Source organism: Delphinapterus leucas, chromosome 20, assembly GCF_059928025.1.
Source record: "Delphinapterus leucas isolate spDelLeu-1000000601 "Yukka" chromosome 20, BTC_Dleu_Yukka2, whole genome shotgun sequence".
NCBI lineage: Eukaryota > Metazoa > Chordata > Mammalia > Artiodactyla > Monodontidae > Delphinapterus > Delphinapterus leucas.
In genome coordinates, this window is record NC_143148.1 from 60,869,529 (window position 1) to 60,893,564 (window position 24,036).

Consider the following 24,036-nt stretch of genomic DNA (forward strand, 5'->3'; position numbering starts at 1 on the left):
GGAGAAACAGCCCGTTCCCAGCACTTGTTCTGAGTACTTCATGGGCAGGCAGTATTGTTATCCCCATTTTAAAATGAGAAAACTGGCACAGAGAGGGTAAAGAATTGTCACCGGTCACACAACCAGCAAGGAGAAAGCACTTCCAAGGGCAGATAACCCTGCAGGTGCGGAAACAGGGCAGGTGACACGAGCAGGGCCATGCTCCCAATAGGGGGAGACCCAGGTTCTAATCCTCACAGGAACACCTTGAAATGAAAGCCCATCGGAAAACAGAATAAACCCCATTCTGGGGCAGCTGGGCTAAGCCAGGAGGGCCCACATGGCTCCAGGGTGAGGTCAGGAGGGAGGGTCCTGCTGTCCTGGCTGCTGGGGCTCACCTCCCGCCGACCCCAGGCGCAGAAAGCTGTAGTGCTGGCCCAGGGAACCCAGTCCTGCCTCCACTCACCTAATTTAGATCCTGACAGATGGAGGTCGCCCGCTCTAGAACTGTTTACAACCAAGCTTCTCGCTGAGGAACAGGCCTTCGGGAGCACAGGGAAAGGCTCATGTTCAGAGTTGCCTGTTCAAGGAAGGCACCCCTCACAACCCCCCGGCTGCCAACTTAACAGACGGCAGGGCAGGAAGCAGCTCCTGGTGACACTCCCCTCGTTTCCATCCACAGGTGAGGCGATAAGCCTGCATAAGCTGGTCACACCTTGGAACAGCAGTGACACAGAATCTATTTAACAACTAGCCTGATCCCTGAACAATCAGAGTTTTTAGGAGGATGGTGCCCTGGAGATCCTGTATGTGCTGAGCGTGAGGCTTAGTGGCTGGATTGGGTGTGTGTGTGTGTGTGTGTGTGTGTGAGGCAGCAGCCACGTGCCAGCCAGCGTGAAGCAGTTCAAGATCCCGGTGACCAGTATGGCTGCCAGGCCAGCGGTGCGAGCACTGGCACACACACCTGCTTCCCTTCTGGGGCTGTGCCAGCAGCCCTCCTCATCTCAGCTCTAGAACCACAGACACGAAGGCAGACCCACATTCTACCTGGGCCATTTCCTTACTCTCTGAGTCCCAGTTTCTTTACCTATAAAGGTGAGGACGTCTACCTTCCACGGCCAGGTAAGAACTCAGGACAGGGCTTGGCGCCACAGTGAGGGTCGTCCGCGACCCTCCTCCGTCAGGGTGGGAGGGCCCCTTCCCCACACCAGACCATCCTGCCCTAGCAGGGGTTCTCAATCTGCCTGTACACTCTAAACCCCTGAAGACCTTTTTTTAAAAATGTCAATGCCAGACCCCACATTGGAATTTCTAGGGATGAGTCCTCGACCTTCACTGTAAAAATCCCCCCAGGAGATGACGACACACGGTAAGTGTGGCGAGCCTCCACCTTAGACCACGGATTCCCACACCTAGATGTACAGGAAAATCACCTGGGACGCACTAACGACGACAAAAAGCAAACGCCCAAGGCGTACCCTAAGGGTCGGTTTCAGCCTGCCGTGGGAGGGAGGTCGAGATGCGCAGCTTTGGGAAGCTCCTCGGCTTGGACGCGCCTACTTTTAATGAGGACAGAACTGCCTCGCCGGCAGCCCCTGGAAGCAGCCTGCAGCGGCTGGGCGCACCCCTCCGCGACCCGCCCCCAGCTGCCGCCTGGCCCCGCCCCCGCCCCGCGCTCGCTACTGGAGGCTCGGAGCCCCGCGCCGTCCAAACGTGTCTCGCTGGCGCGCCTCCAGAAAACCCGAAGACACCCGCCCGCGGAAGCGCCCAAATCGCGCGAGAACTCGCCCGTAAGTGCCTGCGGCTTCTTTGATGCCACCGCAGACAGAGAGGAAGTTCCGGAAGGCCGCAGCGCGCAGACGCGACACGCCAGACTCGCGCCACCGCGCCTTAAGTGCGCAGGCGCGCCGTTCGCTCTCTTTTCCGCTCTTCCTTCTGCCAGTCTCTAGACGTCAGCGGCTGTTGGGTCCTATGTCGCGCCGGGCCCTCCGGAGGCTGAGGGGGGAACAGCGCGGCCAGGAGCCCCTCGCGCCCGGCGCCCTGCAGTTTGTCCTCCACGATGACGATGATGTGGAAGAAGAAGGCCCAAAGCGGGGGCCCGGTGGCCGGCGCCCCCGGGGCCCAGGGAAGGAGGGCGTCCGAGTCAACAACCGGTTCGAGTTGGTGAGGCGTCGGGCTGCCCGGGGTGGGGGCCCGGGGTGGGGGCCCGGGGTGGGGGCCCGGGGTGGGGGCCCGGGGTGGGGGCCCGGGGTGGGGGCGGCATGCGAGGAGGGTCCGTGACGTCACGGGGCGGGGCGACTGGGGTCTTGGCTGCAGTGGGGGGAGGGGCGAAAGGAGTGGGCGGTGGCCTGAGGCCGGGGGCGTGGCTACGTTGGCTTTGGGCTTCGGTGAGGGGCGTGGCCATACGTCCGGGGGCGGGGTAAGTGGGGTCCTGGCTGCCGCTGGGTGGGCGGGGCCTGCCGTCTGTGGGCGGGGCCGCAGCTCAGTGGGCGAGGCTTCGCTCCCAGGGTCTGGGGTCGCCAACCCTGATTTCAGGGTTAAGTGTTTCCCTCGCGGTGCCGTCGCAGGGCCTTCGCAAACGATCTCGGTTGCTCCTCACAACCCAGGACTCGGTGCCTCGCTCTTGCCCATCGCTGCGTCCCCGTAGCAGGTGTCTGGCACAGAGAAATAACGCCACCCCCCACCCCCCCTCACTCCCCCGTCTCCGTAGCGCTGGCCTCAGTCTGTAATTTTGCACGTGCTCGTTCTCGCTCCCTTGACCGCCCCGAGCGGCAGGTAGCGTGTCTGCTTTGCGCACCGTGTGTCCCCAGCACCGTGCGCCCGGCGCACACTAGGGCGCGACCGCGGTTGCCGAGTGATTGGAGGAGTACCAGTAGGTGTGAAGATCGTGGAGAACACCAGCTGCCGTCTGTAAGGTCTGTTAGTCTGGCAACCGCTCCCAACTTCACAGGAAGTTGGCAGGTCAGGGGCCCATCCTAAGACTGGGGCGTGTGGGCTGCCAGTCTGGTAGTTTGGTTTAGAGATTGTCCACGTTCCTCCAAGGTAAGAGGCAGCCTCACCCTGTAGTTTCTGCTGGAAGCGGGACCAAGTCCGTCTTCAAATTCTCCAGACTATCCCGCCACCTCTTCAGAGCCTCCCCGCTCCCTTGTTTCTTGCCATTTCTTTGTTTTTAATTTTTTATTATGGAAAATTTTAAACACATGCAAAAATAGAGCAGTACAAGTAACCTTCACGGGCCCCCACCCAGCTTCCACGGCTCTCCACACATGGGCGGTTTTCCCCCAGTGCTCCCATCACATCATTTATCCCTAGGTTTTCCAGTCTTTTTTTTTTTTTTTTTTCCCCGGTACGCAGGCCTCTCACTGTTGTGGCCTCTCCCGTTGCGGAGCACAGGCTCCGGACGCGCAGGCTCAGCTGCCATGGCTCACGGGCCCAGCCGCACCGCGGCATGTGGGATCTTCCCGGACCGGGGCACGAACCCGCGTCCCCCACATCGGCAGGCCGACTCTCAACCACTGCGCCACCAGGGAAGCCCTCCAGTCATATTTTGACTTCTCTCAAAACCCTCAAGGCTTCTTTCCATCCCACTTGTTAACAGGCTGAAATGGGTTTGTGCCGAAGTTGGCTGTTTTCCCTGACGGTCTGTCAAGTGTACTTTCTCCTTATTCTGACATCCTCCAGGTTTAGTCTTCTTTTTTTCTCAGTCTTAAACAATGGTAACTCATTTGGAAAACGTTCACACGTTCCAGGCCGTGCTGCGATGTCATGTGTCTTATGGTCTGGGAAGGTCATGTTGTCCCCATTGTACGAATGAGGTAGTAAGTGACACCCACAGTGAAATCCAGGTTCTGGGCTCTTTTTTTTTTTTTTTTAATAAGTTTATTTACGTATTTATTTTTGGCTGCGTTGGGTCTTTGTAGCTGTGCGCGGGCTTTCTCTAGTTGCAGCGAGCGGGGGCTACTCTTCATTGCAGTGCATGGGCTTCTCATCGTGGTGGCTTCTCTCATTGCAGAGCATGGGCTCTAGGCACGTGGGCTTCAGTAGTTGTGGCTCACGGGCTCTAGAGCACAGGCTCAGTAGTTGTGGTGCACGGGCTTAGTTGCTCTGCGGCACGTGGGATCTTCCCAGACCAGAGCTCAAACCCGTGTCCCCTGCATTGGCAGACGGGTTCTTAACCACTGCGCCACTGAGGAAGTCCCTAAAATTGTACTCTTAATCGTGCCCAGGTGTTTGTCTCTGAAGCAAAGTTAGCGTTCCTTCTGAAGAAGAAAGGAGGATAGATGGACAGTGGGCCAGGGTGTGGGGATAGATGAAAAAAAAAAAAAAAGCAGGTGCTTCTGTGTGTGAATAGAGAGAAAAGGTACTTTTCTGGACTCCCTGTGGTATCGGTCAGGTCAGAGGGACCCAGCAGCTGCCCCTGCTGAGTGCTGTGCTGTGCGTATCCTCTTCTGCTCTCTGGCAGGACCCTGGTGTTGCACAGACCTCCATCGTAGTCTGTGGATTCAAACGCCATCTTTACATCATCTCCTTTAGGTGTCTCGCAGACGTCTCAGGCTCAGTGTGTCCAGACTTTAACTGCCCTCTCTGCCTCCTCCAGCCTTCCCTGTCTGTTGAGGGCAGCTCCACTCTTCCTCTTGCCAAGGCCAGCAACCTGGAATATACCCCTGACCTTTTTCTCTCACACACCACATGCAAACCCTGGTGAAGTCCTGGGCGGCTGCAGGTGTAGCACCTGCGGTGTGGCCGTTGCCTCTGCCTGGATACTTCTGGCCCTGTCCCGCTCGTCCTCTTGGCCTCTGCAGCCTGTCTGGGTGCAGCAGCCACAAGGATCCTGTTAGGCCCACATCTGCTCTCAGCCCTCCTTTCTCACAGCCCCCCCAGGGCCCGGATCGCCCGCCTCATGTCTCCCTGATCTTGCCCGCTCTGCTCCAGCCACAGGTCTGGAACACAGGTCTCCCCGCTGTCCCCTCTACCCGGAACACCCCATATTCCTGTGTTGCTTCCCCCGCTCAGGCTTCGCTCAGATGTCACCTTCTGAGTCTTGCTTACCCTCCCCACCGATTTAAAGTTACAGCCCCTCCCCCCCGTTCTTCTGATCTTTCTCCTTTTTCCCTGGAAGTTATCACAGAACAAACCCTACAAGTTACGGACGTGTTCTTTTTAGCTCGTGCTGCTTGGCCCCCACTGCCGGAGAGTATCAGCTGTGTGAGAACAGAGACTTTGTTGTTCCCTCGTGTATCCCCACCCCCGGAACAGTGTCTGTTCTCGTAGGTGTGCGGAGAGGTCGCGGCATGAGTCAGTGTTTCCTCTGAGGACAGAGTGTGAGCGAGTGTCTGCACACGGGCTTTGCATCCCGGCTCCGCCTCTTCTCACCTGTGAGAACTTGGACAGGGTTCCTAGCATACACGTCAGCTCCCCTGTTTCCTGGGGATGATGTTACTTACCTCATGGGGTTGTCACGAAGAGTCAGTGAACTAATGTGTACAGCCCTTAGCCCATGCCAGGCGCACAGTACTCAGCAAATGTTGATATTACATCGTGTTGACAGCCAAGAACTTCAATAGAAACGTGTGACCCTAAGTGGATTAGAGGCGTTTCTAGGGGCTGGTACACCTCTCTCCCCCTGGGGAGTGGGAAGACACCCTTCTGTGACTTAATGGCTGGGACTGTCCTCTTTGCTGGCTCTTGGGTGAGTTTCCTTGGCCTTAGATTAGAAATCATCTTTCCTACCTCATTCAGACTGGTTTTTGAAAACCGGTTTTATTGAAATATAATTTATACGTAATAAATGCACCTGTTTTAAGGGTATAGTTTGAGTTTCGCAGCATAACGTACTGTGCAACTGTTAAAAATGGTGTGTTGTAAAATAGAATTTATTAGTGTTTTGGGGTCAGGGACCACTTTGACAATCTGATAGAAAACCACATAAGCTTTTAAAAACTATCAGGATTTATTCTATATCATTGAAAAGTTTTAGCGAGGAAGATTATTCTTTTCTGAAGAATTACATGTTTATGTTTCTCTGTTTTCATGTACAATATAGTGGCCAGTCTCTGAAATAAATCTAGATTGGAAGAAATCTAAATTGTGTAATTAAATAAAAGCAAACTTGTTCCAAAGTAAAAGCGTCATTGATGAGGTTGCTCTTGTTTGACTGGAATAAGAACTGGACGTTGTTTGGTGACCGTCGACTCGCGGACATGGGTCATCTTCATGTTTGATGCCCAGTTCTGCTGGCAGCAGGAGCCAGACCCTGGATTCACATTCACAAACGCATTTGGTAACAGGTGGTATTGGAACCCCTGTAGATTTTTTCACTGCTCAAGGGCACATTTGGTCGTGGATTACAATAATTTTCTAAGATTCTTCAGGTTAGCTTCACGTCACATCACTTCTTTTGTCCTCAAGTCTGTGAGAAAACCTTTAGCAGAGGTGGCCTCATCCATGCCAGTTTCTACCTACTGAAAGATGGTAGAAAGATGAGGCTTTGTCTTCCCCGACTGCATGCCAGAGAAGAACTTCCTCAGTAATGTAAAGTTTTAATGTTTTCCCTCTTTTAATAGGAAAAATAACTTTTTTTTTTCCAGTAGCACTCTTAGGGGCCCTAAAACGAAAGATGTTTTTTGTTTTGTTTTGTCTTTTCGGCCGCACCGTGTGACTTGTGGGATCTTAGTTCCCCGACCAGGGATCAAACCCGGGCCCAGCAGTGAAAGTGCCGTGTCATAACCACTGGACCGCCAGGGAAGTCCCCGAAAGGCTTATTTTTACAGAGCCAAAAACAATCTCTCAGTAAACCAAGCAGTGGATGAATGGAAACAAAAGTAAGATTTCAGCTTCTAGCCGTGGCTGAATAACTGGTACTCGAGCCGCCTTCTTGCCCTGAATAACTATCAAACTAGCAAAATGCATGAGTGAACTGTTTGCAGACATTAGACCACAAGCACTGCAGGTCCGAGGTCCCCTGGCCCCCTGTGCCGGCTTTCTGACTGGAGACACTCTCCAGAGATGAGCACAGGGAGGCTGGCCCAGCAGATCGTGGAGCTCATGCTGAGCCAGGGAGCAGGTCAGATGTGGGGTCTGTAGAAGTGGCTGGAGTTAAGGGGGAGGGTGCTGGAGAGAAGGAGTTCCGGAAACCTGCTCGGAGTCTTGGGCTCGATACTAAGGTGTACTGGGCCAAAATGATAAATAAATAAATTTATTTTAAAAAATTATAAAAAAATCGTAATACAATACCCCCGTGCACCCACCAGTATGGCCAAAATGAGAGCAGCTCAAAGCTGCTGGGGCCAGCAGCCTTGGCGGGGGATGAAATTGTCCGACCGTTGGAAACAGGCCTGGCAATTCAGCGTAAACCTGAGGCCTCACACCCCAGCAACCACTTGTGAACACTTACCCAGAAGACTTCACAAATCTTCACAGCAGCTTAATCCACAGTAACCCCAAAACGGAAACAAAAGACTCCCAGTGGATAAACTTTATGTGGTATAATCCATGCAAAGGAATACTAGTCACCAGGGACCAGGAGCTAACGCCTAATACAAGAGCGGGACAAGCCTCAGAAGCTGTACACTCCAGAAGACACTGACCGTGCGGGCACGGCGTCCTGGGACAGGCAAAGTCACAGTGGTGAAAACCCTAGGGTTCGCCAGCATCGGCAGGAGGCTTAGCTGGGGGTGGAATGAGGCCTGTATTTCTGGCATAACAGGAGAGTTTTGTCTCTTGATAAAGAGTATAGGTTACACAGCTCTGCCAAAACTTGCCCTGTACATTCATTTCAAGAGATGTAAATTGTACCACGGTTTTGTTTTGTTTTTTAAAGAAAAAGCTTCCTACCCCCCAACAGAGATCCAGCCCCTCCCCCGTCCTCACCGAAGTGTTCATGGTGCCTTGTCCTGGAGATTCCAGAGAGCACACAGGCAGCAGACAAGACCCTCTGGAAATAGGGACCCGTTTGGGACCTCAAAACTGATGACCATGGCAGCTCCTGGATTGCAAGTCAGATCGACGTCAGGACGCTGGACAGCGTGGGTAGCAGCGTGGGTGGCAGCGAATCTTGCTCCTTCCCAGAGCTCTTACCAAAGCTCCGCAGGGTCCTGCGTGCAAGGGTCAGAGTTTTGCTGTCCGTTGAAGTTGACCTTGGCATGGAGCTCCTTATAAACTGGAATTTCTGGAAACACCTCAAGCTTCCACAGGGGGCTCAAAAATGAGAATTTTTTTTTTTTAAGGATGTGAGCATGACTTAATAAAAGTAAAGCAGTCCCGGGCTTCCCTGGGAGGCGTCACCAGTCCTGAATGCTGGACAAAGCGTGGGGCTGTTCCTCCGGGACCCCTGCTGTGGAGAAGAACCGTCCGCGGGGCCCTCACTGCAGCTCCTCCCTTCGCACCGAGGTCCACGGCGGGGCCTGGCCTCACGGTGCTGTCCCCACCGCGGTCTGCGTGGTGCTCTCGTTACAGAAAAAGATCTGTGAATTTGCTAGACAAGCAGGCGTCACACAGCCCTGAGCTTCATCCTTGCCGCGTGGGAACCTCCGCTAGTGAAGATGCAAGACCAGGGAGCACAGACGCGCATGCGTCCCTTCCCTTGAGACTAACGTCAGAGCCCCGGGCCCCGCGGGGACAGGCAGTGGCCAGTCGCTGAGGACTTTGCCCCAGTTTTTTTTTGTTTGTTTGTTTTGCGGTACGCGGGCCTCTCACTGTTGTGGCCTCTCCCGTTGCGGAGCACAGGCTCCGGACGCGCAGGCTCAGCGGCCATAGCTCACGGGCCCAGCCGCTCCGCGGCATGTGGGATCTTCCCGGACCGGGGCACGAACCCGTGTCCCCTGCATTGGCAGGCGGACTCGCAACCACTGCGCCACTAAGGAAGCCCCCCAGTTTTGTTTGGAAATCATCTCAGGGTTCTGGGGTTTAGAGTGGATTTTATTTTTATTTTTTTAGCTTTATATTTTTCGGATGTTCTGAATCTTTTATGTAGTTTTTAAAATTTATTTTTGGACCTCGGTGAACCAGGTTGCATCCCTCTGATCTGGCTCGTGAAGCGTGGTGTTGGTACTGCATTCATTTACTAGCAGAAGGGCCAGAACTTGTCCCGTGACTTGTCCCTGCCCCGTCTCCTCCAGAGCGAGAGTGTGAGTCTCCTGGGACCTTCCTTTCTGCATCGTGTTCCTGAGGCCTGCGTGTGCACACGAGCGTGGTTCATCCCTGTTCACCACTGTCTAAGGCTCCCCTGATGGATGCGTTACCATTCTTGTTACTGAGTATCTCCTGGGCCTTGTCTTCCCCCAGGCGCTGGTCCTGTCTGCTGGTGTAGAACAGCTGGCCGGAGTCCAGGTGGGAGGAGGGAAGAGTGAGGCATTAGCTGAGCGTGTGTGTTTATTCTGGGGTGGTGCTTGGTAGGGGGAGAAGTTGTCCCGTGTGGGATTCCTCATCATGTCACCCTGAGGACAGATCCCGTAGCCACACAGCGCCCCAGCGTTCTCTGGGACCATGACTGAAGTGGCCCTGGCCCCGCGCTGCTGAGAGGGGAGCGTCGTGGCCACTGGGCTACTGGACATCTGTGGTCCTCCCTCTACAACCTCAGCGACCTGGAAGGTGCCCGCCCACCTTTCCCCGCAACACGCGTGCATCAGAGAGTCACCTTTTCATTTGTGACTAGGACGCACCCGTAACGCCCTTGCTCCCCCATCTGTGTTTCCAGATAAACATCGAGGACCTCGAGGAGGCGCCCGGGGTGAACGGGGACAGGACCGACTGTCTGCTCATCGACGCCGCAGCATCAGGGAACAAAAGGAGGGCCCAGCGTGGACACTCAGAGTCCAAGAAGGATGGCGACGTGACGGACGCGGCGGTTCCCCCAGAGCAGGTGCAGCTCCCCCTACACACCCCGCTGGCATTCTCTGTGAGGGCCATTTTGTGAATTGCCCGGCTGCCCCCAGACTTCCTTGGGAGCCCTTATCAGATTGGCTTGGAGTCCTCAAGACTGGTGGCGGCTCGCGAGGGGCCACAGTCCGGGTCCCCTAGACACGTCTCCCTGGCACGAGGCCTGCCCCCTCTGTTTTGGGAGAGTGCCCTTCTGCCCAGGCCGGGTGTGTTCTTTGCGACTGTGTGTCTGCAGCTCGGGCCGGGTGGACCAGGGCCCTTGGTGGGTGCCCTTGAAGAGACACATAGGCCAGGTCAGGGTTGGGTGTGGCACCTGAGCAGCGCAGTGAGGAAGGGGGTCCCTGTAGGAGGCTCTTCGTCACTCACCCAGCAAGTGCTCACTGCGAGCCAGTCTGTGCCCCCCAGGGACCTCTGGTGCAGCTGGGCCCTCGACTGGTCTTGGGGTGCCGGGGGTCTTCCTCGAGCACCTTCACACTGATGGAAGGTGGTGGCCGGGGGAAGGCACGAGCGGTCTTGAGGTGGGGGGACTGCAGGTGTGGCGGCCTGCAGTGTGGAGCCCTGGGCTCCAGGCCGGCTGAGTGTGGCAGACAGTGGTTGACACGGTGACGGGTGAGAACGGAGGGCAGGTGGGCGGAGGGTCCAGACCCCGTGAGTGGTCAGGGAGACCTCAGAAAGGTGGGGGCCAGCCAGCGTCAGGGAGACCAGTGGGAGGTGTCAGTTGCTGGAGAGAAGTGGATGTCTTCATAGGACATTCAGAAGGTGGACGGCCGGGCGGTGGGCCTGCTGCTCTGTCTTCCTGCAACTGGGTGTCCCCCTGCAGCTGGCTGCTCTAGTTCTCGGATTTAAGATGTCATTGTGTCTTTCCATTTACCGAAATGAGCTTCTTTTGTCAGTCTAATACAAGTGGCAAACTCCGCAAGAAGAAAAGGAAACAGAAAAATAAGAAAAACGCTGCAGGAGAAAGCTCGGTATGTGTGGCTGGTGGATTTGCTCTCTGTGTTCTTTTCGGAATGTTTCTTGAGGTGGTGTTGAAAACATGTCGTTTTTTCTTGATATTTTTATTTGACTAATTCAGAGGTCAGGGGAAATTACCAAATTTGTTCCCTTTGATCCTTGAGGGTTAGAGCCCATCTCCGTGCTTTCCATTTTCTAGCAAACGTCCGAAATGATGCTCTTCCGTTGGCAGAGTCCCTTCCTGGTCTGTGATTCTGACTGTTCCTCTTACGAAGCATCTCTTCTTTTTTCTAAATGTACGTGCAGTACAGGGTGTTCAGATTGTATTGTCTTTCAGGAAGGAAACACAATATAATACTTGTTCTTTGTAAGAGTAAATCTTGCTATTGATGGTTACTTATAAAAGTCAGCAAGTCAGTGTGGTAGTGAACATGTCATTTGGGGACTTGCAGGAGAATGGACTGGAGGACATCGACCGCATCCTGGAGAGGATTGAGGATGCCAGCGGCTCCAGCCGCCCAGGCCCGCCCCCACTGAGTGCCAAGAAGCATGTCCTATACGTGGAGCACAGGTGTGGCTTCGCCGAGTGAGGAGCGCTCGTCTTCGGGGACAGAGGGGAGGGGACGGGGCAGCCCTGACCTTCCAGGACCTTTCTCTAGCTCTGCGTGTCTGGGAACGTTCTTTCTTGAGCTGCATTAAAGCTGCTATTCGGGGGTGAATTTTCCACCCCCTGTTCCTGTAGGTGCTTAATGAAACCCTGTCCCTACCGCAGACTGTTGCCAGCATTCAAAATCAGCCACCTTCCTTCCTAAGGCAGTGAAGACCCCTCGATCTCGTGCCCGGGCTCACGCTGCTCTGACTCGGCCTGGCGAGTGGTGGCCGGTCTCGGCCACGGGCCGTGTGGTTGCAGAGAAATCAGGCCTGCTGGAGAGCTGCTCTCCATGCTGGGTCCTTATGTGACTTTCTGACATTCTCAGGATCGTTGTTAACACACTCAATTTCATTTTTCTCTGTAAAATTTTCAATTCTCTAGACACTTGAATCCAGACACAGAACTGAAAAGGTATTTTGGTGCCCGAGCCGTCCTGGGGGAGCAGAGGTAAGACCAACACTGCTGTGTTCTCAGCTGAGGGAAGGGAAGGGAGGGTGTTTACAGCCACAGTGAGAAAGGAAGCCCATGGGACCCGAAGGGGAGTCGAGGAGAAGTCGCGTGGCCTTGTCTGTGGGTGTCGGGCTCCATCATGCACTGCCTGCTCTCCCCCGCGAGTCCTAGTTTTACAAAGATTCTGAAGTTTGAGCTTCTGGCCTTGAAATCTTAGCCAGATTCATTTTTGCTTTTCGGTCGAGAGCAATACTGATGTGGGGTTTGGGTTTTGCGATAAGTTTGACCTTCGTGAACGTGAGTTCTGGTGGCTGGTGCCGTGCAGTCAGCGCCACGGGAGCGTCCGGAGCATGGGGATCCCAGACCTCCCGTGGGAAGGGGGCTCTTCTGCCTGGGCTGCTCCCTCGCAGGGCCCAGCCCCGACTGTGGGAGCTTTCCCTCGGCAGAGGCTTATAAATGCTGCTTATAAAAAAGAGCTGCTTATTCAAGCAGTTCCGAGCTGTCACCCTTGCCTCCCACAGATAACCCTTCAAGGCTGTTTGCTGCGCGTCCTGGGCCCTGTGCACATGTCTTGTTTCCTGGGGCCGTAGGGTTCTTCTATCTCTCACACGCCTGGTTTGCAGGCTGGGTCCTGAGCACCATTTACCCTGCACTACTGCGCCAGCAGCATGGGGGGAGCAGGCGCCCAGGGCACAGGTGTCGGGGTGCACTTGGCTGCAGTGCCTGCTAGCACTTGGCGTGAGGGTGCCCGGGAGGGGTGTCATCCGCTGCCCCCCGAGAGTTGAACCCCTACGCCCCCCGTCTGCGTGCTGCTTCCTCCTCGGATCCATGGCAGGTGTAGGAGGCTTTCAAGTCTGTCATAATGTGAAGACGAAGAATAGTCTCCATGTGTTTGTGTTTTTGGTCTTTTTTGAATTGGGGTGTAGTTGTTCTACACTGTTGTATAGTCTCCATGTTTGTTTTTTTTTTTTTTTTTTAATTGGGGTATAGTTGTTTTACACTGTTGTGTAGTCTCCACGTTTTTGGTCTTTTTTGAATTGGGGTATAGTTGTTCTACACTGTTGTATAGTCTCCACGTTTTTGGTCTTTTTTGAATTGGGGTGTAGTTCTACACTGTTGTATAGTCTCCACGTTTTTGGTCTTTTTTGAATTGGGGTGTAGTTGTTCTACACTGTTGTATAGTCTCCACGTTTTTGGTCTTTTTTGAATTGGGGTGTAGTTGTTCTACACTGTTGTATAGTCTCCACGTTTTTGGTCTTTTTTGAATTGGGGTGTAGTTGTTTTACACTGTTGTATAGTCTCCATGTTTTTGACTTCTGTTGTTTTGTTTTGCTTTGGCCGTGCCGCGTGGCATGAGGGATCTTGGTTCCCTAGCCAGGGGTTGAACCCGTGCCCCCTGCAGTGGAAGTGCAGTGTCTTAACCGCTGGGCCGCCAGGGAAGCCCATGACTTCTATTTGTTTGATTTTGAGTGAGATTGAGGGAATTTTTTCATGTCATTTGCTCACACTTTCCTTGTATTTCTCATTGCATTTGCTGTATAATTTGCTTTTATTTTTGGTGTAAAGTTACTCAGGACAGAAGGGTCTCTGACTTTGTCTTCTTTTTTGGAATATTAATGAAAAACATTTTCACTCAAAATGTTCCCCTTTTTTACCTGTATTGCCCTGGGCTGGACCTTCCACCCCAACCCGCCCTCGCTTCCTTTGCGTCTGCCTGGTCTGTCTATACATGTTCGCCTGGTCTTATTTCTGTGCATGTTACACTTATTACTAGTAGTTAGTTCATCGTAACTGCACTTACTGTTTTTCACAGTGTTACTATAGTCGTTATTTATCACGTTTCCTTCCTTAAACAATGAAGTCCTGTGCATGGGCTATCTTGAGAAGCCGTGGTCCCTCCTCGTCCCCTCGGGATCTCCAGGTGCCATGTGTGCTGCTCTCTGCCGGGTCCTCCCATCTGGACCTCCTCTGCCGCTGGTGTCTGCTCCCCCGTTGGGGCCCCACCTCCCAGTGGCAGCCTCTTCTGCATGGACGGCTCACTGCAGGGCTGGACCATCCCTGGGATTCCATAGACAGGACAGTTCTGAGCATCCAGTTAATTCTCCTTTTTTTCACAATTACCAATTACCCAGAATCATTCCACATTTTAGTTTCCTTCAGATTTTGACCATGGTTTTCTTGAAGAGTTGTTTTTTCTCCTGCAGTTTTTTACTTTTATTTCATCCCATTCCTAACACAATCCAGATTTTTACTCAATTTTTTTCTTAATGAAATAGTTCATATTATCAAAAAAGGTATACAGAGTAATATACATGGGTCCACTTGGCCACTACTCAGCTCAAGAAATAAAGCATCAGTGATAGAGCAGAAAGCCCTCGGTGTGACCACGGCTGTGGGGAGGGGCTCGCACCTGCAGCAGAGACCCCCGGATGAGAGAGCCGCGGCACCGAGCCCGGGGGAGGGAGCTGGGCCGGCCCCGCTGCCCGCTCGTGCTCCTGTGTCTGGCTGGCTTTCTTCCAGAAGTGTGTGGGTGTTTGCTGCTGATGCCCCATCTCCGTTGCTTGTCGGGGTGGGGCCTCCCGAGAGGGCAGATGAGAAGGGCCCTCTGCCCCGCGCAGCCGCGTTGTCCATGGGAAGGCAGCTCATTTGTGTCCACGGGTCACTGCCGGCTCGCTCTCACCTCGTCGTCTTCACGTTAGGTTCTCACCTTCTGTTTCTTTTCTCCCTTTCCTAACGTTTTGCTGGACTACGGGTTTCCTGTTTTTCTTCCCTCTTCCGTGGTGGTTTGGTTGCTCGGATCGCAGTCTGCCGTCTCGTCCGGCAGGGTGACGGCCGTTGTCAAGGCGGTTTGCGTTCTGTCCTTGTCCTGCCCTTGCCCTGCCCTTGCCCGCAAGGGTCCGGCAGCACGGAGGTAAAGCCGTACCCTGTCTGTTTCTCCTCAGGCCGCGGCAGAGACAGCGCGTGTACCCCAAGTGTACGTGGCTGACCACCCCTAAGAGCGCCTGGCCCCGGTACACCAAACCAGGTGAGGGCGCGGGGCTGCAGGGCCACGCCTCTGCGTGTGCAGAGCCAGCGTGCGTGTGTGCGGCCGAGGGCCCTGCGTGGGGCTGGGGGGAGCCCCCTGTCTGGGCACAGACCCCCACCCGCCATGTGTTTTCTTGACCATGTGCAATCAGCGTTTCTCCACCTTCTTCCTTTGTGCTGTGGATCCTACGCCATAGGAAGCAATCGAGTTCATTTTTAAACGGTGATATTTTATATTTTGTTGCAAACTGGAGAGTAATTTAATAATAATTTAAAGAAAATTAACATTCATTTAATAACTTAAATTAGTAATTTAAAGAAAAACAGCAGCAGTGCAGAAAGGTTTGGGTGCAGGGTCGTGCCCTGCCGGGGGGGCTTGGCTATGTGGCATCAAGGATCATGGGGCCTCGGGGCCTGGGATGCCCTGCGAGACCCCCTGTGCTCAGCGAGGACACGGGAAGCCATGGCCCTAGTGGGCATCTCACCCCCCTTTTCCTTCACTCCCATGTTCCCAGCAGCGGCCCCTGAGCACAGGCAGAGAGAGGGGCTCATTGCCACGGGGTCCTGTAGGGCTGCCCTCGATGGGGCCTTTAGGAGGGTGTCGCCAGGGGCGTCCGGGACCCTGACCGGTCTCCTGAAGGTGACGAAGGGAGATGAAGTTGTCAGGCTCCTGAGAAGACCCTGGACCCTGTCCACCCAGAGTCAGCGCAAGAAGCAGAGAGAGGACGTCGTGGCTTAGCAGTCCCTGTCGCCTTGAGGCCTGGCAGTGGCCCCTGCGCCCTGTCCCACGCCCGCCTGCATCATGGCTCTAAGCAGACAGTGTCTGGGGCTGACCCGATGGGGTGGGGGAGGCGGGCTGTGCGTGTCCCCTCCCTGTTGTCCTGGGATGTCGCTGCTCCGTCCACGGTCCTGGGGGGAGGCACGTCTTCACAGGAAAGGTGTAGAGGCGCGTGTCGCTGGTGTGGCCCAAGCTGCGGGCAGTCCGCCCTGGGCATCCTGACGCAGGCACCCCCCACCACCCCAGGTCTGTCGATGCGGCTGCTAGAGTCTAGGAAAGGCCGCTCAGCCTTCGCCTTTGAGCACAGTGAGGAGTACCAGCAGACGCAGCACAGGTTCCTGGCCGCCGTGGAGTCCATGGAGCCCAACAACATGGTGGTGCGCGGGCACCCTGTGGGGTCGTGGAGGCGCGGCGCGAGCCGAGCTGCCGGAGGTGGGCCCGGGGCCTTCCTGGGCCTCGTCCCATCAGCTTCCTCCTGCCTCACAGGTCCTGCTGCAGACCAGCCCCTATCACGTGGACTCGCTGCTGCAACTCAGTGACGCCTGCCGCTTCCAGGAGGACCAGGAGATGGCGCGGGACCTCGTGGGTAAGGCCTAGCGGGCGGCCCCACCTCAGCTGTTGGGGATGTGGTGGGTTTGCCAGGATGTTCTTTAAGTAACAGCTTTATTGAGATAAAATTCATCTACCGTGAAATTCGCCCCTTTAGAGCCTGCAGTTCCTTGGCTTTTAGTATATGCAGGCTTGTACAGCCTCATCCGTGTTGATTCTGGGTCACTTCCACCATGTGCGAAAGAAACCCGCCTCCCCTAGCCCCTGACAACGGCCGGTCCGCCCTCTGTCTCCGGACTTTCCTGTAAATGGAATCACGACACACGTCTCCATCTGGCTTCTGTCATTTACCGTGATGTCCTCAGTGTTCACCTGTGTGAGCCGTGTGTCAGGACGTCATTCCTTTTGTGATGATGTATGGTCCACGTTTCGTGGCCTGTTTCCACCCTCGGCTCCTGAGAATCAGCCCCTGGGGGTGCATGGGCTTCAGGAGAGGCGTGTGGTTCCTCCGGCCGGAGCGGGCGTGGCCAGGTCACACCTCTGTGGTTGACGTGATCCCCGTGGGCACGTCCTCGCCCGTCACTTTCCAACTCCTAGTCTCGTGGCCACCTCCCTTCTGGAGCTTTCCTCAGGAGCCACAGAGGACGGATTTGCAGCCACCGCGCAGAGGCTGACAGCCGCCCCGTGTTTGTCGCATGCAGAGCGCGCGCTGTACAGCATGGAGTGTGCCTTCCACCCCTTGTTCAGCCTCACCAGCGGGACCTGCCGGCTGGACTACCGCAGGCCCGAGAACAGGTGAGCCGGCCACCCAGGCGTTCATAGGCGCACACCATCTTCCCTCGCGAGTGTGTCGTAGGTGTCACAGGTGACATGGGTGCTAGGGTGGGCGCAGGGGGCGCAGGTGCCACGGGACTGTCCACGAGGGGTCCCGCTGGGGTCCCAGGGCTGCGCGCTGTGTTTAAAGCTTGAATGCAGGAGGGCTGGACCTGAGGGTGGACGGATCAGGCTGGCCTGGGGTTTAAACTTGTCCACGTTAGGAGGGAGCCTCGCCAGCCACCTCACCGCCATGGGACCTGTAGTCGTGTTTCCTTGCGTGTTTGGACTCAGTCCGCAGCCCACACGTTTGGGACCCTCGGGAACGCCTTGTGGGCAGCAGCGTGAACGCAGCCCCACCGTGTTCCTGTCACGCACGCCCGTGGGACCCTCTTCCTGCAGACTCTCTTGCCCCGAAGCCCCCGCTCTCAGCAGCGCAGGCCTGAGCGGATACCGCGGCCTTGCTGCTGACCTCAGCCTCTAGCCCCTCACCCACCGCCTGCTCCTCAGGGCCCTACGGGCGTGGGCACGCTCTCCGCTCCGGGCGCCCCACCCACCCCACCGTGGTCTTCGGCCGTCCTGGGTCATGTCCCTTGTAGGATGTGTTCTCCGGCTTGGGGGCTGTCGTGGGCCCCAGGGCACAGTGACCCCCACTGCACAGATTGTCTGCAGGGTGTGTGGGGTCTGAATTTTCTCTCTTGCTTCTAGTTGTGTGAGCTTTGTCTCTCCAATGAAATTCTTAGTTCTTTGCGACGCTATAAAATACTAACGTTCCCAGGCATTAACAGGGCAGGGAGCTGTTGATCGAAACGGCAGTCCACCAGGATAAATCTAGATGGTAGATACAGCAGCAGATTCTAACTCTCTTCCCTTAAAGGATAGTTTTTTTAAAAATGCCCGAGAAGATGCAGATCTCCACTAACAAATAGGCTTGGTTTTTTGTCCGTGCACACACGTGTGACCGCAGACAACAAGCAGAGTCACCTTCTCTGCAGACAGGACCCTGGCGAACGCTCACGCCGATTAGGCCCCACGGGAAATGCCGGCGAAGCCCGCGGGCAGAGGGTGGACGCAGTGCCGGACGAGGCGCCAGGCGACGTGCTCTGCTGCCTGCTGTGCTCTCATTCACGAGGAACTGTCTTGGGTCTAGGAGCTTCTACCTGGCCCTCTACAAGCAGATGAGCTTCCTGGAGAAGCGGGGCTGCCCACGCACGGCGCTGGAGTACTGCAAGCTCATCCTCAGGTAGGGCTGCCGCCCGCTCCCCTCCCTCCCGGGGCCACGGCCCGTGGGCGTCCGCGCTGGCCCACTGTGGGTTTTGTCTCCCTCTGCTCGCCGTGCTGCCTCCGGAAGCCTTGAGCCAGACGAGGACCCCCTGTGCATGCTGCTGCTGCTCGACCACCTGGCCTTAAGGGCACGGAGCTACGAGTACCTGATCCGCCTCTTCCAGGAGTGGGAGGTGGGTGTGAGCACACACCAGGCCGGGCAGGGACGCCAGGGGAGGGGCCGGGGCTCCAGGCGGGGCTGGGACTCCACAGGGAGGGTCCGGGGCTCCAGGCGGGGCTGGGACGCCAGGGGAGGGTCCGGGGCTCCAGGTGGGGCTGGGACGCCAGGGGAGGGTCCTGGGCAGACCCCAGGGGGCCTGCCTCGCTGCCTGCTTGCACATGAGCGCAAGCGTGCAGAGGGAGCCGTGAGGTGGGGGAGGCCACCGCGGCTCGACCCCTGGACGCGTTGGTGCACGTGAGGTCTGAGACGGGCAGGAGGCAGGCCATCGGCTGTCTCGTTAATAACCTGCATTTCGCATCCTGGTGGTGCTGTTTTAGATACGCTGGGTTATAGATGATGTAGTAACGTACATTTCACCGGTTTTCTTCTTTATCTGGCTGCTGTAAGATGTAGGCTGGCGCTGTGCTCCCGTTGGGTGGCACCGTCTGGGGGACACGTCTAGCCGGGAGGGGGGGGCGGGGCAAGGAGGTGACAGCCTTTTATTTATTCTGTGCTTGAATTTCTTCACAGCACGTGTTGGTGTGTAGTTGAAAGACAGCTACATAAATTATTTTGAATTCTGGATCATGTGGCCTGGTTGGGCGAGGATTCCCCAGTGTGGGGTCTAGTTCACACAGGTTCCTGGAGTTCACAGAAATGCAGCTGCTGGGCGCCGCCCACGGTGGGGCTGCAGCAGGACGTCTGGGGGGCGGGGGTGGGGGTGGGGCGGAGGTTACAGAAGTCTCCAGAGACCGTGCTGTCACGTGACAGAGCTGTCACGTGACAGAGAGCATCATGTCGTGGGCATCTGCGACGTAGGCGTGGGGAGGGAGGCGAGAGAGCAGACGTGGAGGTGGGCCGGCCCCACCCCCCAGAGGACCCCGGCCCCTGCCTGACGCTGAGCCCTTGGAAGGTGGGCGTCCACTCTTCCCGCCCACCTGGCCTGGGTCTGACCGCACACCTCCAGGTCCTTTTATTTGCCTTCTCTTCACGGAGAAGGGGGACAGCTCACCCAGGGGCATCCAGGCGCCCGTGAGCTCTGCCTTTTTCGTCTGCACCACCTTGAAACACCCAAACCCCTTGTAGGCTCATCGGAACCTGTCCCAGCTCCCAAATTTTGCCTTCTCTGTGCCGTTGGCGTATTTCCTGTTGAGTCAGCAGGCAGACCTCCCCGACCAGGAGCTGAGCTCTGCGAGGGAGAAGGCCTCTCTCTTGATCCAGCAGGCGCTTATCATGTTCCCCGGAGGTGGGTGTGTCCCCGCAGCCCCCCCGCGGGCATGGATAGGTCCCAGCGCCTGTCCCAAGCTCTCGGGAAGATGCATTTTCCAGCGGGGCCTTCAGGCGCCGGGGCTGCAGTTTGAAAGCTAACTTTGCTGTCAGAGCACCTGGAGGTTTTAGGGTGTCCTTAGATATTAACAGTTCAAGCAAAACTTACCACCTGAAGTAGACGCATTTTCTCTGGCGGTGGGCTGGGTGTGAGAGAAAACGGGGCCAGGAGGGGCCAAGTCAGCAAAGTGGGTGTCTGTCCTCGTTCTCAAGTCCCAGTTCTCACTGGGGTGAGGAGCTCAGAGTTAGGTTTGTCCTGGGTCCTCTCGGGTGACCTGCTGGTTAACATGGGCCCCTAAAGTTGTGGGTGTGTGGACGGGAAGAGGGCCCACGGCCCCTCTGCTGGGCGACATTCTCAAAGGGTCTGTGACCTGAGAGAGGAGCCCACTGCCCTCTCAGGCCCTGGTGGGGCTGGGGTCAGGACCGCGTGCAGCTCCGCAGGGGCTGGGCCGTGCAGCTTGGGCCCTCGGGCTCCATCCCTGGCGGTGAGCCTCCCTGTGGGCGGCCGGGGTGACGCCTGGTCGCTCGGGGCTCCCGGCAGACAGCGCCCTCAGCCAGCCCCTCCCTCTCATGTCAGCTGGGCTCCATCCACACAGGGGCTGCCTGGCCGGCTCTGAGCCATGCTGGCCCTTCCCGACGAGGCCCCTGACGGGGTGTTAAGGCCCTGCATGGGGGGCTGTGGCCGCCAGCAGGGCCTGCTCGCCAACCCAGAGTCTACCTCCATCATCCAGAAAGCTCCCTGTCAGGCCCGTGGCTTTTAGTGGAGCCCGTCCCTGGGAGAGTGTTGGGGCAGGGGTTCTCTATGATGAGAGCATCCAGTGCACGTGCTCAGGGCTCCTGCGTGAGTCTCCTCGGGTGCAGGTGGGGCCGCAGGGCAGCGGGACGGACAGCCCTCCGTGGCGACAGGGGCCCCTGGGCTGGTGGGAGAGCGGCCTCCCCTGCCCCTCAGCCCTGGCCTTGCGGGCGTGACGGTCCTGCTTCCCCCCGCAGTGCTCATGCCTCTGCTCGAGTACTGCAGCGTGCGCCCCGACGCCACCGTGGCCGCGCACCGCTTCTTCGGACCTGACGCCGAGATAAGGTACAGACTGGTGGGCGCCCTGGGCAGGGGGCGGGCCTGGGTGGCGGGACTGTCCTCCCTGCAGGGGCTCTGGGGCCCTGGCCATGTGGGCATCAGCCTGGCCTGTTGGACACAGCGGGGGCACTGGGGCTGTAACGTCCTTGCAGCCGTGAGTGTGGTTCAGACGCCTGTATTGGCACCTGCTGCCTTTTAAAATTTCTCGTAAAACGTGAAGAAAAACGTGGGACTTGGGAGCCAGCCACCTCAAGCCCGGTCAGGAAACTGGGGCGGGCTCTCCGGTGTCTGTGCGCACGGGTGTTTGCGTTCTCCTTGTATTTAGATTTTGATCGAGGAACTTGTTCTTAGTAAGGACGCTGCACAGAAGCAAATGCCTGTGTGCCCTGCCTCGGGGTCCCTTTCCCTTGTCGGCAGCCCCCTCTGGGCAGCCTCTTTCCCCTCCAGGTCGCCAGCACGCCCTGGATGCCCACAGGCACCGGCGGGCGCGTGGAGCCTGGGCCCGTGGGGGTCTCACAGGCCCCACTGCCCACAGCCAGCCCCCTGCCCTGAGCCAGCTGGTAAGCCTGTACCTCGGGAGGTCCCACTTCCTCTGGAAGGAGCCGGCCACCATGAGCTGGCTGGAGGAGAACGTGCACGAGGTTCTGCAGGCGGTGGACGCCGGGGACCCTGCCGTGGAGGCGTGTGAGAACAGGTAAACCTGGGGCTGGGGTGTGGGCACTGCTCTCAGGACCAGGCCCATCTTGTGGGCGGCGCAGGGCTGCGGCCGCCTCCACCACTGCCCCTCGTCTCCCTGGGCCCTAGGCGCAAGGTGCTGTACCAGCGCGCACCCAGAAACATCCACCGCCACGTGGTCCTGTCGGAGATCAAGGAAGCCATTGCCGCCCTACCTCCGGTAAGGGAGCGGGCTGGACTCGGGCTTCTTCCTGCCGGCAGCTCTGCCCCCGGGTTGGGGTCACGGGCAGAGGCCCCTCCCCTCACAGACACTCGCGTTCTGAGAGGCAGAGCTGAGCCTGCAGCTTTCCGTGACCTTATGGGGCTCAGAGCGGTGACCTGGTGGCTCGGAGCCCCGAGGCCAGTAGCCGGCAGCCTGGGAGTGAGGCCCTGACATCTCACACAGCATGTGTGAGCGGAGGTCCTGTGGTTCCCCCACCCGCGCCGGTCCCTGGGCTCATCCCAGTCCTCTGAGCGGGCCGGATGAGCGTCCTGCTGGAGGAAGGGCCCTTCTGCCCCCTCGCCCAGGCTTTCAGTACGGGGAACACAGCCTCGCAAACAAGGGCCGTTCCGTCAGACCGTTCCCACTCCCAGCGGAAAGGCCTGGTGCAGAGTGGAATCGGCTGAGAGTTGCCCCTCTGCTCTCTGCCTTTCTGAAGGATGTGAGCACGCAGTCTGTGCTGGGCTATGACCCTTTGCCTCCCTTGGACACCATCTACTCCTACGTCAGACCGGAGAGGTACTTCCTGCCTTGCTCCTTTGCCCACACGGCTCCGAGGTCAGTGCTGGGGCTCGGGGGGGTCTTGCTGCCTCAGAGTCCAGCCCTCAGAGAATATGGTGATCTGGGGTCACGGATCAGCTGTTGCAGGCCATGTGTTTTCACTTATTTGTCCATCTAAGGCCATTTCTCTGTCAGGTTCTGGAGCAAGTGGTGGAGATAGGGTAGGAAGCAGTTGTAGAATCCGGGAATAAATGTAAAATCAGAACTGCAGTAAGAACCTGCGAGGAAACAGCGGGTGAGCCTGACATGTGAAAGGCGGCTGGTGTCCAGCAGGAGCCTCAGCCTGTGCGGAGGCCCCGCCAGGGACGAGTGTCTGGCAGTCAGGCCGGGATGCAGAAGGCCCGGAGGCCCAGCCAGGAGAGCAGGGGCAGGCACCGCGGTGCCAAGTCTGCAGGCTGCCTTCAGAATTGGCTCATACAAATGCTTTCTTCCCCCTTTCCTTCCGGCCTTTAAAGCTTTACGTTAAGTAATTGCTTTACCTCACGTAGAGCGTGTGGTCACAGAGTCACCGACCTGGGAGAGTCACAGACAGACTTTCTCGTTTCCAGGCTTCAGGCGGACGTACTTTGTAGAATGAAGTCCTTTTTGTTCTCTGCTGAATTATAAAAGTTAAGAGTGCGCATTCACAGGGAAATACAGTCCCCAGTTAAATTCTCAGCAGGTTAAGATGAAAATTATTAATGATCAGTGTCTGTGGCTTCAACACCAAGCTGACATGCTGGGCATGGTCACACTGAGGATGGCTGGGTGCTGTGCTGGCTCCAGGCGCCTGGAAAGTCCAGGAGGGCTCCCCCCTGACGCATGCCCTAGAATCTTCTCTCCACTCCTCAACTCTGAGCGAAGGACACTTTGAAACAGCTTTTCTCAAGAGCGAGTGGGGCTTGGCTGCAGCGGCCCCACTCTCCACTCCACTCAACTGGCCACGTTCCGAAGGCCAGCCCCACGCTGGACCCCCTGCACCTCGGACCTGAGCCATTCCCCTGCCGCCCCCCGCCCCCTCTCTCCCCAGCCGCCGCGGGGGCTGCCCTCATGGCCCCGCCAGGGCCTTTCTGACCGTCCTGACTCCCCTTCCAGGCTCAGCCCCGTCAGCCATGGAAACACCATCGCCCTCTTCTTCCGCTCCTTGTTGCCGAACTACACCGTGGAGGTACGTGGAGCCCAGCACGTGGGGGCCGCCAGCCTGAGACCGGGTGTCGGGTCCCGGGGCGGGGGGCTGGGCGGGGGCTCGTCCCGGCAGGCGCGGCTCAGACGAGTCTCTTTGCCGCAGGGGGAGCGGCCAGAGGACGGAGGGGCCGGGGGTCCACACCTTGACCAGGGCTTGAACAGGCTGATGCTGGCCTTGCGGGACATGATGGCCAACTTCCACTTCCACGACCTGGAGGTGCCACACGAGGACCACCTCGAGGGCGACGAGTGGGACTGAGGCACGGGCGGGGCCCCAGCGCTGTGCAGTTATGTTCCTGATTGTGTGCTGGTCGGATCGGCCAGGTCCCCGACCTAGAAGTGCTGCTGTGTTGTCCACTTGCCTCTGCTGTTCTATAAACGTGAACGGGTTGCGCTCTGCCCGGCGTGAGCTCTTCCTTCC

The 24,036-nt window shown here is 57.1% G+C and overlaps 1 protein-coding gene across 2 annotated transcripts; it reads left to right on the forward strand.

The window, feature by feature from the left end:
* Positions 1-1,872: 1,872 nt before the first annotated feature.
* TCF25 (TCF25 ribosome quality control complex subunit) lies at positions 1,873-24,014 on the forward strand. 2 transcript variants are annotated; one of them, XM_022582843.2, is made up of 18 exons: positions 1,874-2,142; positions 9,674-9,838; positions 10,749-10,823; positions 11,262-11,380; positions 11,843-11,908; positions 14,854-14,936; positions 15,960-16,090; positions 16,200-16,299; positions 16,964-17,057; positions 18,226-18,318; positions 18,427-18,532; positions 19,645-19,804; positions 20,875-20,962; positions 21,492-21,650; positions 21,761-21,851; positions 22,330-22,409; positions 23,526-23,598; positions 23,719-24,014. In XM_022582843.2, exons 1-18 carry the CDS (start codon positions 1,951-1,953, stop codon positions 23,872-23,874), a joined length of 2,031 nt encoding a protein of 676 aa, XP_022438551.2. In that variant the 5' UTR covers positions 1,874-1,950; the 3' UTR covers positions 23,875-24,014. The 2 variants fall into 2 exon arrangements, 1 of the variants encoding a protein (XP_022438551.2); XR_002645891.3 differs by lacking the exons at positions 23,526-23,598; positions 23,719-24,014 and having other exon boundaries at positions 1,873-2,142; positions 21,374-21,650; positions 22,330-22,351.
* Positions 24,015-24,036: the final 22 nt, after the last annotated feature.